This window comes from Pelmatolapia mariae, linkage group LG16_19, assembly GCF_036321145.2.
Source record: "Pelmatolapia mariae isolate MD_Pm_ZW linkage group LG16_19, Pm_UMD_F_2, whole genome shotgun sequence".
Taxonomy (NCBI): Eukaryota; Metazoa; Chordata; class Actinopteri; order Cichliformes; family Cichlidae; genus Pelmatolapia; species Pelmatolapia mariae.
The window spans coordinates 56,512,468-56,526,371 of NC_086241.1; the positions used below are offsets into that span (position 1 = coordinate 56,512,468).

Here is a 13,904-nt window from a genome sequence, read left to right on the forward strand (position 1 = left end):
CTGTCTGGGAAAGGTTACAAAGTTTTAAATTTGAAAGATTATTCACAAAATATTCAAGATAACTGTCTATTACCCTGAGAGGGAATGTCCCCACCTGACCGAATTGACCTTGAGGACAGATTGTGTAATGCTCAAAGAAACTGCAAAAATACAAAGAACTACATCTCAGACTCTACAGGCCTCAGTTAGCATCTTAAATATTGAAGTTCACAACAGCACAATTAGAAAAAGACTGAAAAGGTATGATTTGTTTAGAAGAAGCGAAAGCCTCTTTTCTGTAAAAAAGAACATGGCAGCACGGCTTAGGTTTGAAAAACGGTCCTCCACCAGGATAATTCACTTAATTGTTCACTGGTGCAACCATTAAGTTGGTCAATGAACATGGGGTGTGCTTAGTTTTTCACATACTGTTCTGCATTTTGGCTTAGGTTTTGTTAAATGAATAATGTCACATTATATTCTAATGCGTTGTTCTTTTGAGTTCGTATTTACCTAATTTATCCTGATAAGAACTGTATGGGTGTACTTCTTTTTACCATGACTGTATATTAACAGCCGCTTAGTGCTCTGAAAGAACAAAAGATTAAAATACAAACAACAGAAGTGCGTCAAAAATGTTCAGATACAAATGAGCTGCCATGAGTTTAATGTGTGAGCCTGCGTTTAGTTCTGTGTTTCTCATCTATGTCTCCCTGCCAGTGTTTGAACACAGATGGTCTCAAAGCAGATGAGAACTGTTCAAAGCTGACTCATATCAAAGGCCCTCTGGCTCTTTTGAAGTGTAGTGTTTGCAACAGGTGACATTTTGGGCTTAAAACCATTTATGACTTTGAACAGTAGCCGTGGGCTGAACCTCCCTTTGACCCAGCAGGTAAGGAGAGGACAGATCAGGACGGAGGGAGACAGAGACCGAGGGAGTACATGAAAGTTAGTATCCTATCACTTCATGTTCGGCTGATTGCTGCAGGCCAGCGACACGAGGACGCTTCATGCAGAAAACCAAGCTAGTAAAGAATCAGGATAAAATTCGGAGCAGGGTAGTAGTTTTTTTCTTTGCATCGTATCTGGATAACTTGAAGATGACTGCTGTCTTTGTGTTTTGTTGAAGAAGACAGACTGAACAGAAAAATTAAGGTAAGAATGATGGTGAATGTAGGTACTCTGTGGATACTCTGTTCATCCATTAACATTTTCACTGACATTAGAAGAAAATTTTAAAATGACATAAGGAAGAAAACCTAAAATCTTTCCCCAGTCTTCTTTAAATTTACTTTTTATAAGTATCTCTGTTGCATGCACAACTCTGATGTAGAATTTCTGCACATCTGAATGAGCGACAGGTGCATGAGAGGACGACTGCTGACACAGACACTAAATAGCCAAAAGCATTCACTCATCTGCCTTCATGCACATATGACAACCCATTCTTATCCAAGGATTTAATATGATGTCAGCCCACTTTGTAGCTAAAGTAGCTTCAACTCTTCTGGGTAGGCTTTCCACAAGGTTTAGGAGTGTTGATGGGAATTTTTGATAATTCTTGCAGAAGCACATTTGTGAGGTCAGACACTAATGTTGGATGAGAAGGCCTGGCTCACAGTCTCTTCTCTAATTTATCTCAAATGTGTTCTGTCTGGTTGAAGTCAGGACTCTGCGCAGGCCAGTCTAGTTCTTCCACACCAAACTCGCTCATCCATGTCTTTATGTACCTTGGTTAGTGCACTGGTGCGCAGTCATGTTGGAACAGGAAGGGGTCATCACTAAAAAATTCCCACAAATCTGGGAGCATGAAGAGTTCCTCTCACTGGAATAGTTCTCCACTGCTTTAGAGTCCAGCAGTGGCGTGCTTCACACCACTCCATCTGGCTGCTTGGCCATGGAAACCCATTCCAGGACATTCTCTATGCACGCTTCTTCAACTAATCAGGTGAACATATGAAGTTTGCAGGTCTGTAGTGATTGACTCTGCAGAAAGTTGGGGACTTAATTTTAAACACCTGTGGCCATGGACGTTATTGGAACACCTGAATTCAATTATTTGGATGTATGAGTGAATACTTTTGGCAATATAGTGCATGTGCAAAGTTTTCATTTGTCATAGTAATCCAATTAGTGCTCTGATTACAGGATTGAGGCATTTCTGCATCTATATATATGATATGATATTATTAGTATCAGAATGATAAATGACTGAATGCCCTACAGCAGTGATGTTGGACCCTCTGTCAGACTGTAGCCCGCTCATCAGTGCAGCATCCTCTGGGAAGCTCCGTCTGGTCCGTCTGCTGGTAGACGGTGGAGCAGAGGTAAATGGGCGCAACCCTAAAGGAGAGACAGCTCTGCTGGCTGCCTGCAAGGCCCTGAGAGGGGAGCCTGCTGGGCCTGAGACAATTAAGCTCCTCACATACCTCCTCCAGAACAAGGTCAGTCCGCAGTGACAAATAGTCACCATTAAATACAGACACTTGAATGTAAACATGTGCATACAAGTTCAGCAGTTTATTGACTTAGGTGTATTTTTAATGCATAAAAAACTGTACTTGCTCTAAGAGAGGAGAACTTTTAATGCATAGTAAACAGGCTTGTGATCTATCCAGCTCTGCTTGTGTACCCCATCCAACTAAAAGGGTGTTCCTGAACATGCTGGCACCAGAGAACAGAATATAACACACTGTGAGTCACAGTTGAGAGCCACAACACAAAAGCAACAGTGCCAGATCAGTTCTAATTAAGAGAGCATTAGCCAAATTGCACAGAGTTCTGCTAAATTTGGTTTCTATAAAATATACACTTGAGCTTTCCGAGTGACTCCTAACACCGGACCATTTCCCTTCTGGGATAATCATTTATCACTGAATTAATCACTCAATTGGATATTTTGCACCGATCAGGCAGATCCTAATGCACAAGACCGGGCGGGGCGTACTGCGCTGATGTACGCCTGTATGGAGCGTGCGGGAGCTCAGGTCGCAGCCACACTACTTGCTGCAGGAGCCGACCCAAGCATGGAGGATTACTCTGGAGCCTCAGCTTTGGTCTACGCCATCAACGCGCAGCATCAGCCTACTCTGAAGGTTAGTAAGGAACAAAGAAAAAAATGAAATAAAGTGTGAATCAATACATTTAAAGGATTGAAGAGGTTATTATGGGGTTTTGCATTGTTTATAAGTTAGGGTTTTAACCCTATACCATCCTAAGATGGAGTTCATTTCAATTAATTGATATCATTTGGTTCATTTTAAATGATTATCATTAAAACTACCAGGATGTAATAGAACTCCAAAAGAAGGAGATTTCAAAACCTCCACAAGACCTGTAAAGTTACTTTACCAGCATTCTTGTACTTCAGGTATTGATGGATGCATGTCAGGCCAGAGGTCGTGACATCATCATCATTGCCACAGAGGTGGGTGTGCATGGAGGCCCTGTGACCAGACGCTATCTGAATGTTCTACCATCCCCAAACACCTCACCAGTGTCCTGCATGTCCCCATCTGACATCGTCCTGAAGACAGGCTCGCCAAACTCACCCGAGGGCGAAAACATCTTCAACTTCAGAGCAACAAGTGAGTAATGAGCTTTGTTTAAAGGAAAATGCCTTGGTTTAATTGAATTATGGTGTATCCCACACCAGCAGGCTGTACACTGAAATGGCTGTACACCTTCAATGTCTTACGGTAAATAAAAAGAACTGGGTGCATACATTTGAATTTATTTTGGACTTTCTCTAATCCCCAAGTTATTCACACACATCTGAATAACTTGTACTTACATACAACCGTTTGAACTGATGATATTGGAATATGCAATTGTTTAGAAATGGCTCAGAGAGACATTACCAGTTTGTTTGAATCTTCAGTTCTATTTCTTAGATCTTCAGTGAGTTCCTTGTATACTTGAAAAAAACTTATGCATCCAATTCTTGTTTTTTAAAGTCAATAAAGATGTCTGCTGTATAATCATTCCACCCTGGAAAAAGCAGAATTCAAAGGAAATCATTAAAAGCCAAAAATGATCTTGACAGTCATGCCCATGATGACTCCATGTAAACTTCTGACCACAGCTGTATTTCAAGACACTGACACCACTGTTGGTTTTAGTTAAAGTTCCAACAAAGCTGCATTTCTGACCACACCAAACCAGTCAGAACTGCTACTGCAGCCCTCACAGCATTTTCCATCTGAACAGAAACATTTCATCACAGGATGAGTTCTGATTTTCAGAGACGCTTCTCTTTAAAGGATTAGCGGACCCGATCCATGTCAACAAAACACTCCCCCACAGCATAACGGATTCCCTAACCGGCTCTGAATAATATTATCAGAGTTGTCTGGCTATACCACCTTAAAACAGGAGATCAATACTGCAATCTCTATATGCAGACACTTGCCTCTCCTGGATAATAGCAGATCAGCACTGAACAAAAACAAGTCTAGACAGATGAGAATAAATGCCTTGTGGTTGAAATCATTAGCTGCACGCTCATTCCCGAGGAGAGAAAATGAACATGTGTTGCCAGGGTGAGTGAAGCTTGTAATGAAGGAAGCTACAGGTCCCGACTATGAACTCGATTTGTACCATAGAAGCAGAGTGAATAAAGACAGATGGTTGTTATGGGAAAGATGTGTCATGTGAGGGTAAGTGATGAACTGGGGAAAACCTGGCTGAATATTTTTAGAATTTATATCACACCCTATGCACAACATATTTATACGAATGTGTAGCTTTGCCTCGCTTTATTCTGGACTGAAATAGGATGGATTGCCATGGCTTCCTGCGTGGCACTGTAAGAGGTGTTCAAAGTGGGCAGATGTAAATCACAGGGACAGAGATATCATCTCACAATGTGACCACTGCTGCAGCTTATATCTTCTAAACAAGACATTATCAGTGACTTTTATCATAGCTGTTCACCTTTTTTAAGACACTATATTGGTAGATTAAAAGCCTTGTATGTATCCAACAGGGACATAGCTTTATGACAAATATGAAGAAACATTACAGCAACAGAGAAAGGATGCCTCTTCTCAACAGCTTCTACATCTATGATTTTAACCCCTAAAACTGACTTCTTTTCTTCCACCAGGCCAACGAGGAAGTAGCAGCAGCATTAGCAGCAGACGTCCCTCCTGTGAACCACTGAGCCTGTGCAGCTCTCCCCCTCTCAGACAGAGAATATCATCTGAACCCTGGCTAGCGATTCACAACCTGGCCTGTCTGAACAGAGCTTATGAGGAGGGCATGAGGGAGAGGAGCCCACAGGAGGAGAGAGACAGAGAGGATTTGAGAGGGGAGAGAGGAAGGAGTAAGGGTGAGGAAAAGGAGGAAGAAGAAAAGGAGTTCCATTTTGATGAGTCCAGAGTGGAAGAGAGGAGAAGAGGCAAGGTTCAAAGGAGAGATAACGGATATGGAGGAGAGAATTACAGCCGCAGCCATGAGGATTTCTCTTTGAAGGCTTCTCATTCAGTCGTCTCGCTCACTGAGATGAGCTCTACTTATGCAATACCCGGCAGCGTGGTCCTCAGACGATGTGTCACTCCTGCAGGGTCACTCTCAGACAAAAAGCTCCCCACCTGCCTGCCCCCTCACTCCCAGTTCTGCGGGAATACCCTCCCCTCTGTCACAGTCAACCCTCCTCTGCTTCACCTCCCTCCTTTGGTAAGCCAATCCACATCTCACCTCCAGGTTCCAACCCAGGTTTCACCAGCCAAAAGCAGATCCACGGTGTTTCTGCCTCACCCACCCAGCTCCTCTCCTCCCTCTAGAGCATCAGTGAGGCCAGCTCTACTCCCTCCACTGCCCTCAGCTTCCTCCGTCACCTCGCTGGTTCCTCCTTCTGCCTCCTGCTACAACGAGAGAAACAGGAAGTCACTGCGTCGTCACTCGGTGCAGCTTGAACAGCTAAAAGGAGCAACACGGATGAACTATTTAGACATGTGAGACCATATTATATTTGAAGGATAATGGTCCCACCGTCATTTTTACAAGTTAGGTCTGTCAGTACTTGGACTAGTTTTAGGCTCTACTGTAATAATGGGAAGAGAAAAGTTTGGAGAAGGAACAGAACAGCAGAGGATTTGAAGCATACTGCATGATGATAAGAAAAGGAAACACTTACGATCTATCTTAAGCACCGCACATCATCCATCAAACATTGTCGAGGCAATGGTATAGACACATATGTCTGCCAGTGGAACAAGAAGTTTTTATTGATGGTGTGACTTTCAATAGAAGTCACAGGATAAATTCTGAAGTGTGCAGGGCTACAACACTTGGATAATGAAAGAAAATGGGATATTCTTCAATCGCCAAGTCAGTTACCTGATCGTAACCCAATAAGACATGTTTTAAGTCCTTTAATTTTCTTCAGATACTCCAGCTTCCACCCCACAATCCAGATATGCATGTTAGGTCTAGTGGTGACTCTAAATGTATGTTGTAGGTGTGATTGTTAGCATGAATGGCTGTTGGTCTCTGTGTTAGGCCTTTAACAAACTGTCCAGGGTGTATGACAGCTGGGACAGGCTTCACCTCCCCTCAAAACTTTGAATTAGAAACAGATACAGCCTCTGAAAAATCCCTAAACAATTAATGAAACACTTTTGTTATACCCCATGACTCAAAGCCAAAAAACAGCAATTGAGTCACATTTTGATTGTTTGATTTAACACTGTGGTGGTGTTCAGAGGCAAGTTAGGAAAAAAAATTGTACTGCTGCCCAAAAACTTACAGAGCTTACTGTATACTCAGACTTACTCAGTTTATTAACTAATTTAACTTTAGAGGATACTTGCTTAAATTCTCATTCAACATGAGCAAGCAATCAACTCAAAGCTAGCTGTGGAAACCATTCACAAATATCTAGGTTAAAATAAGTGTTTTGTCACAGAAGTACAACGTGAACCAGCAGAACATAAAGAAATGCAATGAAAAAGAAGGCTGATATGATAAAAAATTGAATAGTCAATCAACAAATAACTCAAACACACTAACTATGGGAAAGTGGATTGTTCTTAGAATTAAGTAACTTAAGGTTTCTGCTTTTAATTTCTGCAAAACTGTGTAAATAATTAATTATAAATTAATCCCTGGCTGCAGCCCTCTTGTTGATTCTATATTGAACACAATGGAGAAATAAACTGTATGAAACAAATATTTAGAAAGAAAAAACTCATACAAACCTTTTGAAAACTGACTCCTGTTCATCAACTTTTACATTTATGTTGGAGGCAAAAATTGATATTCATGGCAAAAGGAGTGAAGTCATTTTATTTATTTTTAATATGTATCTACAACAAGGGGGACACAGGCAAAAAACGACTGACAACTTGATGAAAATTAAAACAAAACAAACAAAAAAAATACATTATCAATGCAGATTCCCACCTTTTTTCCAATAAGCAACATTTTTTTTCGTCTAAAGAAACTTTACAATATAAAGAAACATACGAAGGAACCTCTTATTTTACTACACAAGACATTTAGGATCTGAAACTACCCTAACATGAGATACAAAGCAACTCCCCAAGGACAGACTGCCTCATATTCAATACTGCTTTGTCATCAAGAGGAAAAATGAGGAACTGAACAGGAAAAAAAAACAAAAAACAAACAAACAAAAAAAATCTTTACTCCCCACCCCCTCCCCCAAAAGTCCTCTTAACCCTCCCCACCCCTGAATGTTACAGTATTATACATCAGCACAATAGAAATACAGAAATGATCAACGTTGTGACGGCTTTACTTACAGGACAGAAAGAAGTCAGACTGCATTTTATACAACAGCATTTCAAAGTACAGGGGAGGAAAACGCCTCTTCCTGCACCACCTCCACCGCTTCTTAGCAACAAATCTGTCCCACGTGTTATTGTTTTTCCCATTTTTACTTTCCCAAACATTTCTCTTGCCTCATTTTTAAATAGATTAAAAAATTCCTTCATAGTAAAGCATGAACTCTGGTCTCTGGTGCTTTGGATTGAGAGCCAGTGTCCTTTGTACCCCTCTTTTGCGATTCAGTTGTGTCAAGAGACTACAAGTTTAATTATAAAAATGTCCTCTTTACCTCTGTTTTTGACCGTGAATTTGCAAAAACAGAGGTAGGTTGTTCCCCCCCCCCCGCCAATAAATTTCCAATAAAAGAGGCAGAGGAAGAAGACTTATATCTCATCTGAAGCTGAGTTTTTCAGGTACATGTGTGTGACAGTGAATTAGCTCGACTACAAAAGGTTTTTCCTCCCTTGTCCCGCTGGACCCCTTGACACAACAGCGCCGATGCACAGTAAAAGCCCCACGTTCGTCTGTGATGAGGTGAAATAGCATAATAGTCTTTAGCAGCTCCAGTTTCTGTTTCTCTCGTCATTCATATTATTTCTGAGTAAAAGACACGCCTTCTCTGAACAAATACACAGTTGCCCAAATCAGCTCGTTTCTGATCAACTGTTAAAGTCGTGATTTGAAATATCAAAACATGTCAATGATATCAAAATGCATTTTACAGTATTTACAAAAAAAAAAAATTAAAATGAAAACATGGAGAGTTGTACCAAAAAAAAAAAAAAATTATCAGAGAGGGGTGTGGTGTGTGACTGAGTGTCTGTGTGTCAATGCTGGCCTATTAGAGAGGTGAGAATAGGGAAGCAAATGGAAGGGAGGCCACTCGCTACAGTCAACAGAGCAATGCCATTGCTGCTTCCTAACCTGCCGTTCTCCAAAATAAAGAAAAAACACCGTTGATCCGATCAGCAGATGGCCAGAAGCCATTTCACCACAAGCAACCGTAAAAAAGAGGAAGGACAGCACATATTCGAACGAAAACACCTGCAAGCTAAAATGAGCGGTGTGTGAAAGCAAGCGCCCGCAAAGTGCAGACGGACATCACAGTGTGTGGGGGACCTCATCGGCAAATGAAAACGATCCAAGTGTTCACTACAGGTCAGCAGACAGACTAACATGTTACGTATGTACACGACAGAGTGAACAGTGGGAAGCATTAGTGGAAGCGGTGTGAGTGTGGTCAAACTGTGGACTCGTGATAACGTCAGCACCTTTCGGGATGGATGGAGGGGGGTCTAATGATGGAGATAAGGAGATGCTGCTGAGTGGATCTGCATATTTACACAGTTGCTACTAGTTCTGCAGTTGAGAAAGAAATAATAATAATAAAAAAAACAGGGATAACACTTAAAAAAAAAAAAGGAACAATGATTCATAAGACAAATTAAAAGTACATAAATAAATAGAGCTGTGCATTTTACTGCAGGGAACCTAGGAGACTCTTCTTCTGGTGTGAGTTACTGAGCAACAAGTTAAAATTTTAGATCTTATAAAAGGAAGTTGCCAACCTCCCAAAAAACAAAACAAAACAAAAACGAAAACAAAGAACCAATTAGTACCGTGAGGAATAAAATCTTACCTGCAGGGGGCAGTGTGCTCACACGGAGCCTCATGTTACACAGCAAATAATTACCGATTTGTGTGCACGTATACTGTCTTCATCATAATAAATGTGCCCTTACAAACAACAGAAAATTAGAACCTAATCTTTAAATGATCATACCAATAATCATTAATAACAATAATAAAAATAGCAATGATACAATACATACACAAAAAAGGAAAATCCTGTTCACTGATCATCACAACACCTCTGTTACAAATGTACACACAAGGAGAACAATGTGGGGGGCACGAAGGTCGTTTTTTCCCGACCCACCGATAACCCCATCAGGAACAGCAACAAATCAAAAGACGATGATTAAAAAACACAAAACAAAAAATCCAAAGTCGTGGTTGAGACGCTTCCAGGCAGCTGCTGAGAGACCTGACACTGTGTCATTAGGGGGAGGGCTGTGTTTCAAGTCTCCTTTCTCCCCCTTTCTCTCCATTTGTCCTCCTTCCCTCGCTCATTGTCTAGACCCTGACAGGAAGCCAGGGAGGCTGGGGCCGGAGTCAGAGAGGAGGCTCTTCCTGTTGCTCTGTGACTGCTTCCTATTCACACCCGCAGCCAGCTTACATGCTCCGGGAGGGCCCGTCTTAATTAGAGTCCCAGCATGCTCAAGGGCTGTCCCAGAAGGCTGTGGCCGTAGAGTTCCCGAGTGAGAAGAGGGGAAATTAAAAAACAAAAACGGGGTGGTGGGTTGGGTAGTAGTGGGTCCCCGTTTGAGGAGGGGACAGAGGGTGTGCGTGGGCGGAGGAAGGGAAGTGATCCAGTCCAAGGTGAAGTAAGGATTCAGTTGAAGAAAAAAAAAAAATCAGGTGTAGGGTTACAAAAAATAAAGAGGGGGAAAGAAATAAATGAAAATACAAAAAAAGGAAAATAAAATCACACACTCATCGTCATGTTGGGTGAATACTGAAAAGAGAGAGAGGGAAGGGGGAGGAGGGCACAGATGAGTGGATATGTCACTGACAACATTTAAACACCAGAGGGCGCTCAAACCCCACCCTGCAAAGCTAGAGGAAGCTCAGACTATGGTTGAAGCCAAGCTTTAACTCAGCAGACTCAGGCAATCAGAACTTTCTGCTGTATGTCTAATAAGGGCTGGGAATGGTACATATATGGTTTGTATGGACTGAAATGAATCCTAGCTTTCAAACAGATATTTAGCAGTTTTAATGATCATTTATCCAGCAGCTGTTTAACTCAGATGATACCCAGCCCCGCTACTGATTAGCTGAATCGACTGATTAAGGCTTGGCTCGAGTTCTAGTCTGTGCACCCCGTGGCTCTTCAGGCCAAAGGTAAGAGAGCATTACAGTTGTTTATGCAATACAAGGAGCAGTACCCCCCTCCACCTGCTCTGTGCCAAACACAAGGCTTACAGATACTGCCACTTCTAGTCATTTAGAAAATTTTTAAAATTAAATAAATCCAGGTATTTATCATATACTCAAGTGCAGCAAACATTTATGTCAATCAACTGCAATCACATCACTGATACAGAGGGAATTGTATGAGCTTTTAAGTGATTAGTAAGCGGCTACAATGCAAGCAGAACACAAGTTATTAATCCACTATATATATATATATTTTTTTTAAACTATTCTACACATCTTTTTCCCCCTTTTTTTGGACATTGAAAGTCGTATTCAGTGTAGCAGGTTTTTGCTTTTCAGGTTTATCAGGCTGTGTCCCAAATTACAAAGTATATCATAATATATAATTAAACCTAAAGAGGAAGAACAACTTTTTCCTAAAAAAAAAAAAAAAAAAGAGTTCAGTCCAAGTCCAAGCTCTAAATACTCACTTTTAGACATTTTTTTAAATTCTTGCCTCTCTATGATTAGTTAGATATAGTCATCATAACTGAACAGCTTGGGCTGTGAACACACAAACCTACTGTTTGCGAGGGGCAGCCAATCAGAAGAAAGGTGGCTTAAAGTGTGAGGGAAGTGAGCTAAAACAGCATGTATCAGACAGCGGGTGAAATGAAGCACAAAGCCCAGTTTTAGACAAACTGGGATTATTCTGATTTGTGAAACATGCAAAGCTACTCTACTCAAGTCTAAGAAGAAAATATGGAGCATAAAAGAAGCTCTTTAAAAGTATAAAGACTAAATAAGAAATAAAGCTGCACTTAAAAACAAGCCTAAAACTACTTATTTCAAAAGGTCTGCTTGCTTCCTTGTTACCAAAACCTGACCTAGAAATTGAGCTGGGTCTTTTCAGGCTCTGTTGTGTGGCCACAGGCCTCCTTTGCGTGTGAGGAGAGTCATGGTATTAAGATTAGTTTTGGCGTGAACTGCTGTTATTTTTGTCTGTGACTGATTGTTAATTCCTACTATGTCATGCTTCTCCCATGTTAGTGATACCCTCTTCTCGTCCGTATGTGTCTATTTAGTTGTGGTCTGACGGTCACTGGTTTGGGCAGGTTTGCCATGAGCTAGTCATGAATCTGGACGAGTAAAGAACTTTTACTTTAAAGTGCTTTTTAACACTTGCATGTGTCACAAGACTCTTTAATGGCGTCCATTGAAAAGCAACACTGCCACCTTACTGCTCCAATACTAAGATGTGTTTAGACTAACCAATTCAGCTAAAGTAAATTAATAAACTGAAGTGGGACCAAATTTCATAAATATTACCAAAACATTTTCAACAGTCTGAGATTAATTCTAAAAAACCAGGTGCACCCTCTGCTTGCATTCTTCCACTAGTTCATGTCAAGATGTCAAGGAGAACTGTTAAGGGGTCATGAGATGTCATTCATTCGCTCTACTCACACTTTCGCTTTGGAATGGGTTCAAAAAGTTGCCGCCCATTTCGCCGTCATCTCTCGGCGTCCCTGGAGGGTTGTTCATGCCCCCCATGTTATTGGGAGAACTCTAGAGGCAGAAACGGAGGGTAAAAATCAACGTTAAACTGAAAAATTGTTTCTTATTGGCAACACAGTTGAAGTGCAGAAGGCAGAGATTCTAAAAAAGTGCTTTAGTTCACAAAGATACCCAAATAAGAAGTGTTTATAGAAAATCTGATGTCGACATACCTTTGGCAACCCATCCATATCCCCAGACCCTGAGGAAGTAAAAGGAGATAAACAGGTCAATTGTTTTGTAAGCAGTTTCTGTTTGTATACATACCAAACCATAAGTGTTCAAACCCACCTAGTGATCCATTCATGTGGTGTGGCTCCATGGCTCCCATAGCTCCCATTGGCCCATCAGGCCCAGGTCCCATAGGGAACTGGTGAAAAGGTGTGGAACAAATCTAATGAGTAACCGCTAACACGATTCTCCATCCTTGACCTCTCTGATATAATTGTGATGTTTTCAGCCCGAGGTGAAGTTGAGATTGTTTAATTTATTCTCCCTACTTCATTCCCAGTCAATTCTTATTGAGCTCACTGTGGCAGCATTTGGTTTCTCTAATGCTGGATTGTACTGGTGCCCAGTGATGTGGTTATAAGCCCTATTAGAACTGGATTATATTTTGAAGGCAAGACTGTGTAATTTTAATCATTACAATAGCATCCATTATTTTAGCCAAGAATCAATGTGCAATATCTGAAAAATTAAGCGAGGCTGCAAAGTTAAACTTCTAAGAGAACAGTATAGTATTACTGTTAAAAAAGAAAAGTTATGGGAGACTCACATTGGGTCTGTTGCCTCCAGGTCCAATTGGATTCATCATCGTATAGATGTTTTCACTGGAATTAGTTGAATCTAAGAAAAAAGAGAACAAAACGTTCAGTTTTGGGATATCAGGAGGTTGATATAAAACCTCTGAATCAAATATGAAAACAGGAAAGTAGACATGAAATAATGAGAGCACTCAGACTGACAGCACTCGGTGAGTGGACACACTTTTTTTTTCTTTTTCTTTTTTAAGTGGAGGGGAAAATGGGAGACACTTCTATTTCTAATGCACAAGCGTTAGTGCTGGGGACATAGTTAGGTGACGCACCACCTGGGCTTGGCATGATGGGAGTTCCAGGTGGACCTCCTCCGCCTGGAGGACCCTGAGGAAGGAAAAAAGAAAACTGTAAAATTATACTCATCGAAGCATAAATGAAGCATTCTTTAATACAAAAAAAAAGCCTACACTGCATCCTAGTCAGCGGACATGCTTTTATATAACAACTCACCACATAGTTTCCTGGAGATGAGGAGGAGTAGGCTATCTGCAAGGGGGAGGAAGAAATAAAGAGTCAGATCTGAAGGTTGAAAGATAGAGATGTTCATCTAGACAAGAAAATTAAAACCAATGCAACAATCCTGCAGTAAACGGTGAGTCTGTCAGGGAGATTTTCTTCAGCTGGTGAAAATGCTTTGTCAAAAATTTCCTCGATTTTTGTGCAAGAGCTACCCGTTTATTATCTTTGGGTATTTAACAAAGGAGATGCATGACTTTGGTTTAGCATCACAGAACAACAATGAGAAAGCACATTCTTCTCAGAGGTTTAATT

General features: G+C 41.0%; 2 protein-coding genes across 6 annotated transcripts in view; one reads left to right on the forward strand and one right to left on the reverse strand.

Moving 5' to 3' along the window:
* The first annotated feature begins 2,210 nt into the window (after window positions 1-2,210).
* LOC134644648 (ankyrin repeat domain-containing protein 34B) lies at window positions 2,211-5,940 on the forward strand. The gene is made up of 4 exons (XM_063497735.1): window positions 2,211-2,423; window positions 2,892-3,074; window positions 3,350-3,566; window positions 5,087-5,940. Exons 1-4 carry the CDS (start codon window positions 2,211-2,213, stop codon window positions 5,938-5,940), a joined length of 1,467 nt encoding a protein of 488 aa, XP_063353805.1.
* Window positions 5,941-8,108: 2,168 nt separating this feature from the next.
* The window catches only part of zgc:110158 (uncharacterized protein LOC553590 homolog), a 37,248-nt gene continuing 31,452 nt past the window's right edge, over window positions 8,109-13,904 (reverse strand). For 2 of the 5 annotated variants that reach the window (XM_063497317.1, XM_063497315.1), the window contains 7 exons: window positions 13,584-13,619; window positions 13,403-13,457; window positions 13,091-13,161; window positions 12,604-12,682; window positions 12,486-12,514; window positions 12,223-12,324; window positions 8,109-10,073 (listed from right to left, as the gene is read on the reverse strand). In XM_063497317.1, coding sequence (XP_063353387.1) covers window positions 9,903-10,073; window positions 12,223-12,324; window positions 12,486-12,514; window positions 12,604-12,682; window positions 13,091-13,161; window positions 13,403-13,457; window positions 13,584-13,619 — 543 coding nt within the window. In that variant the 3' untranslated portion in view covers window positions 8,109-9,902. Of the gene's footprint in view, window positions 10,074-10,132; window positions 10,352-12,222; window positions 12,325-12,485; window positions 12,515-12,603; window positions 12,683-13,090; window positions 13,162-13,402; window positions 13,458-13,583; window positions 13,620-13,904 lie in introns of those variants that run through there. The other 3 variants (XM_063497319.2, XM_063497318.2, XM_063497316.1) reach the window with 2 other exon arrangements.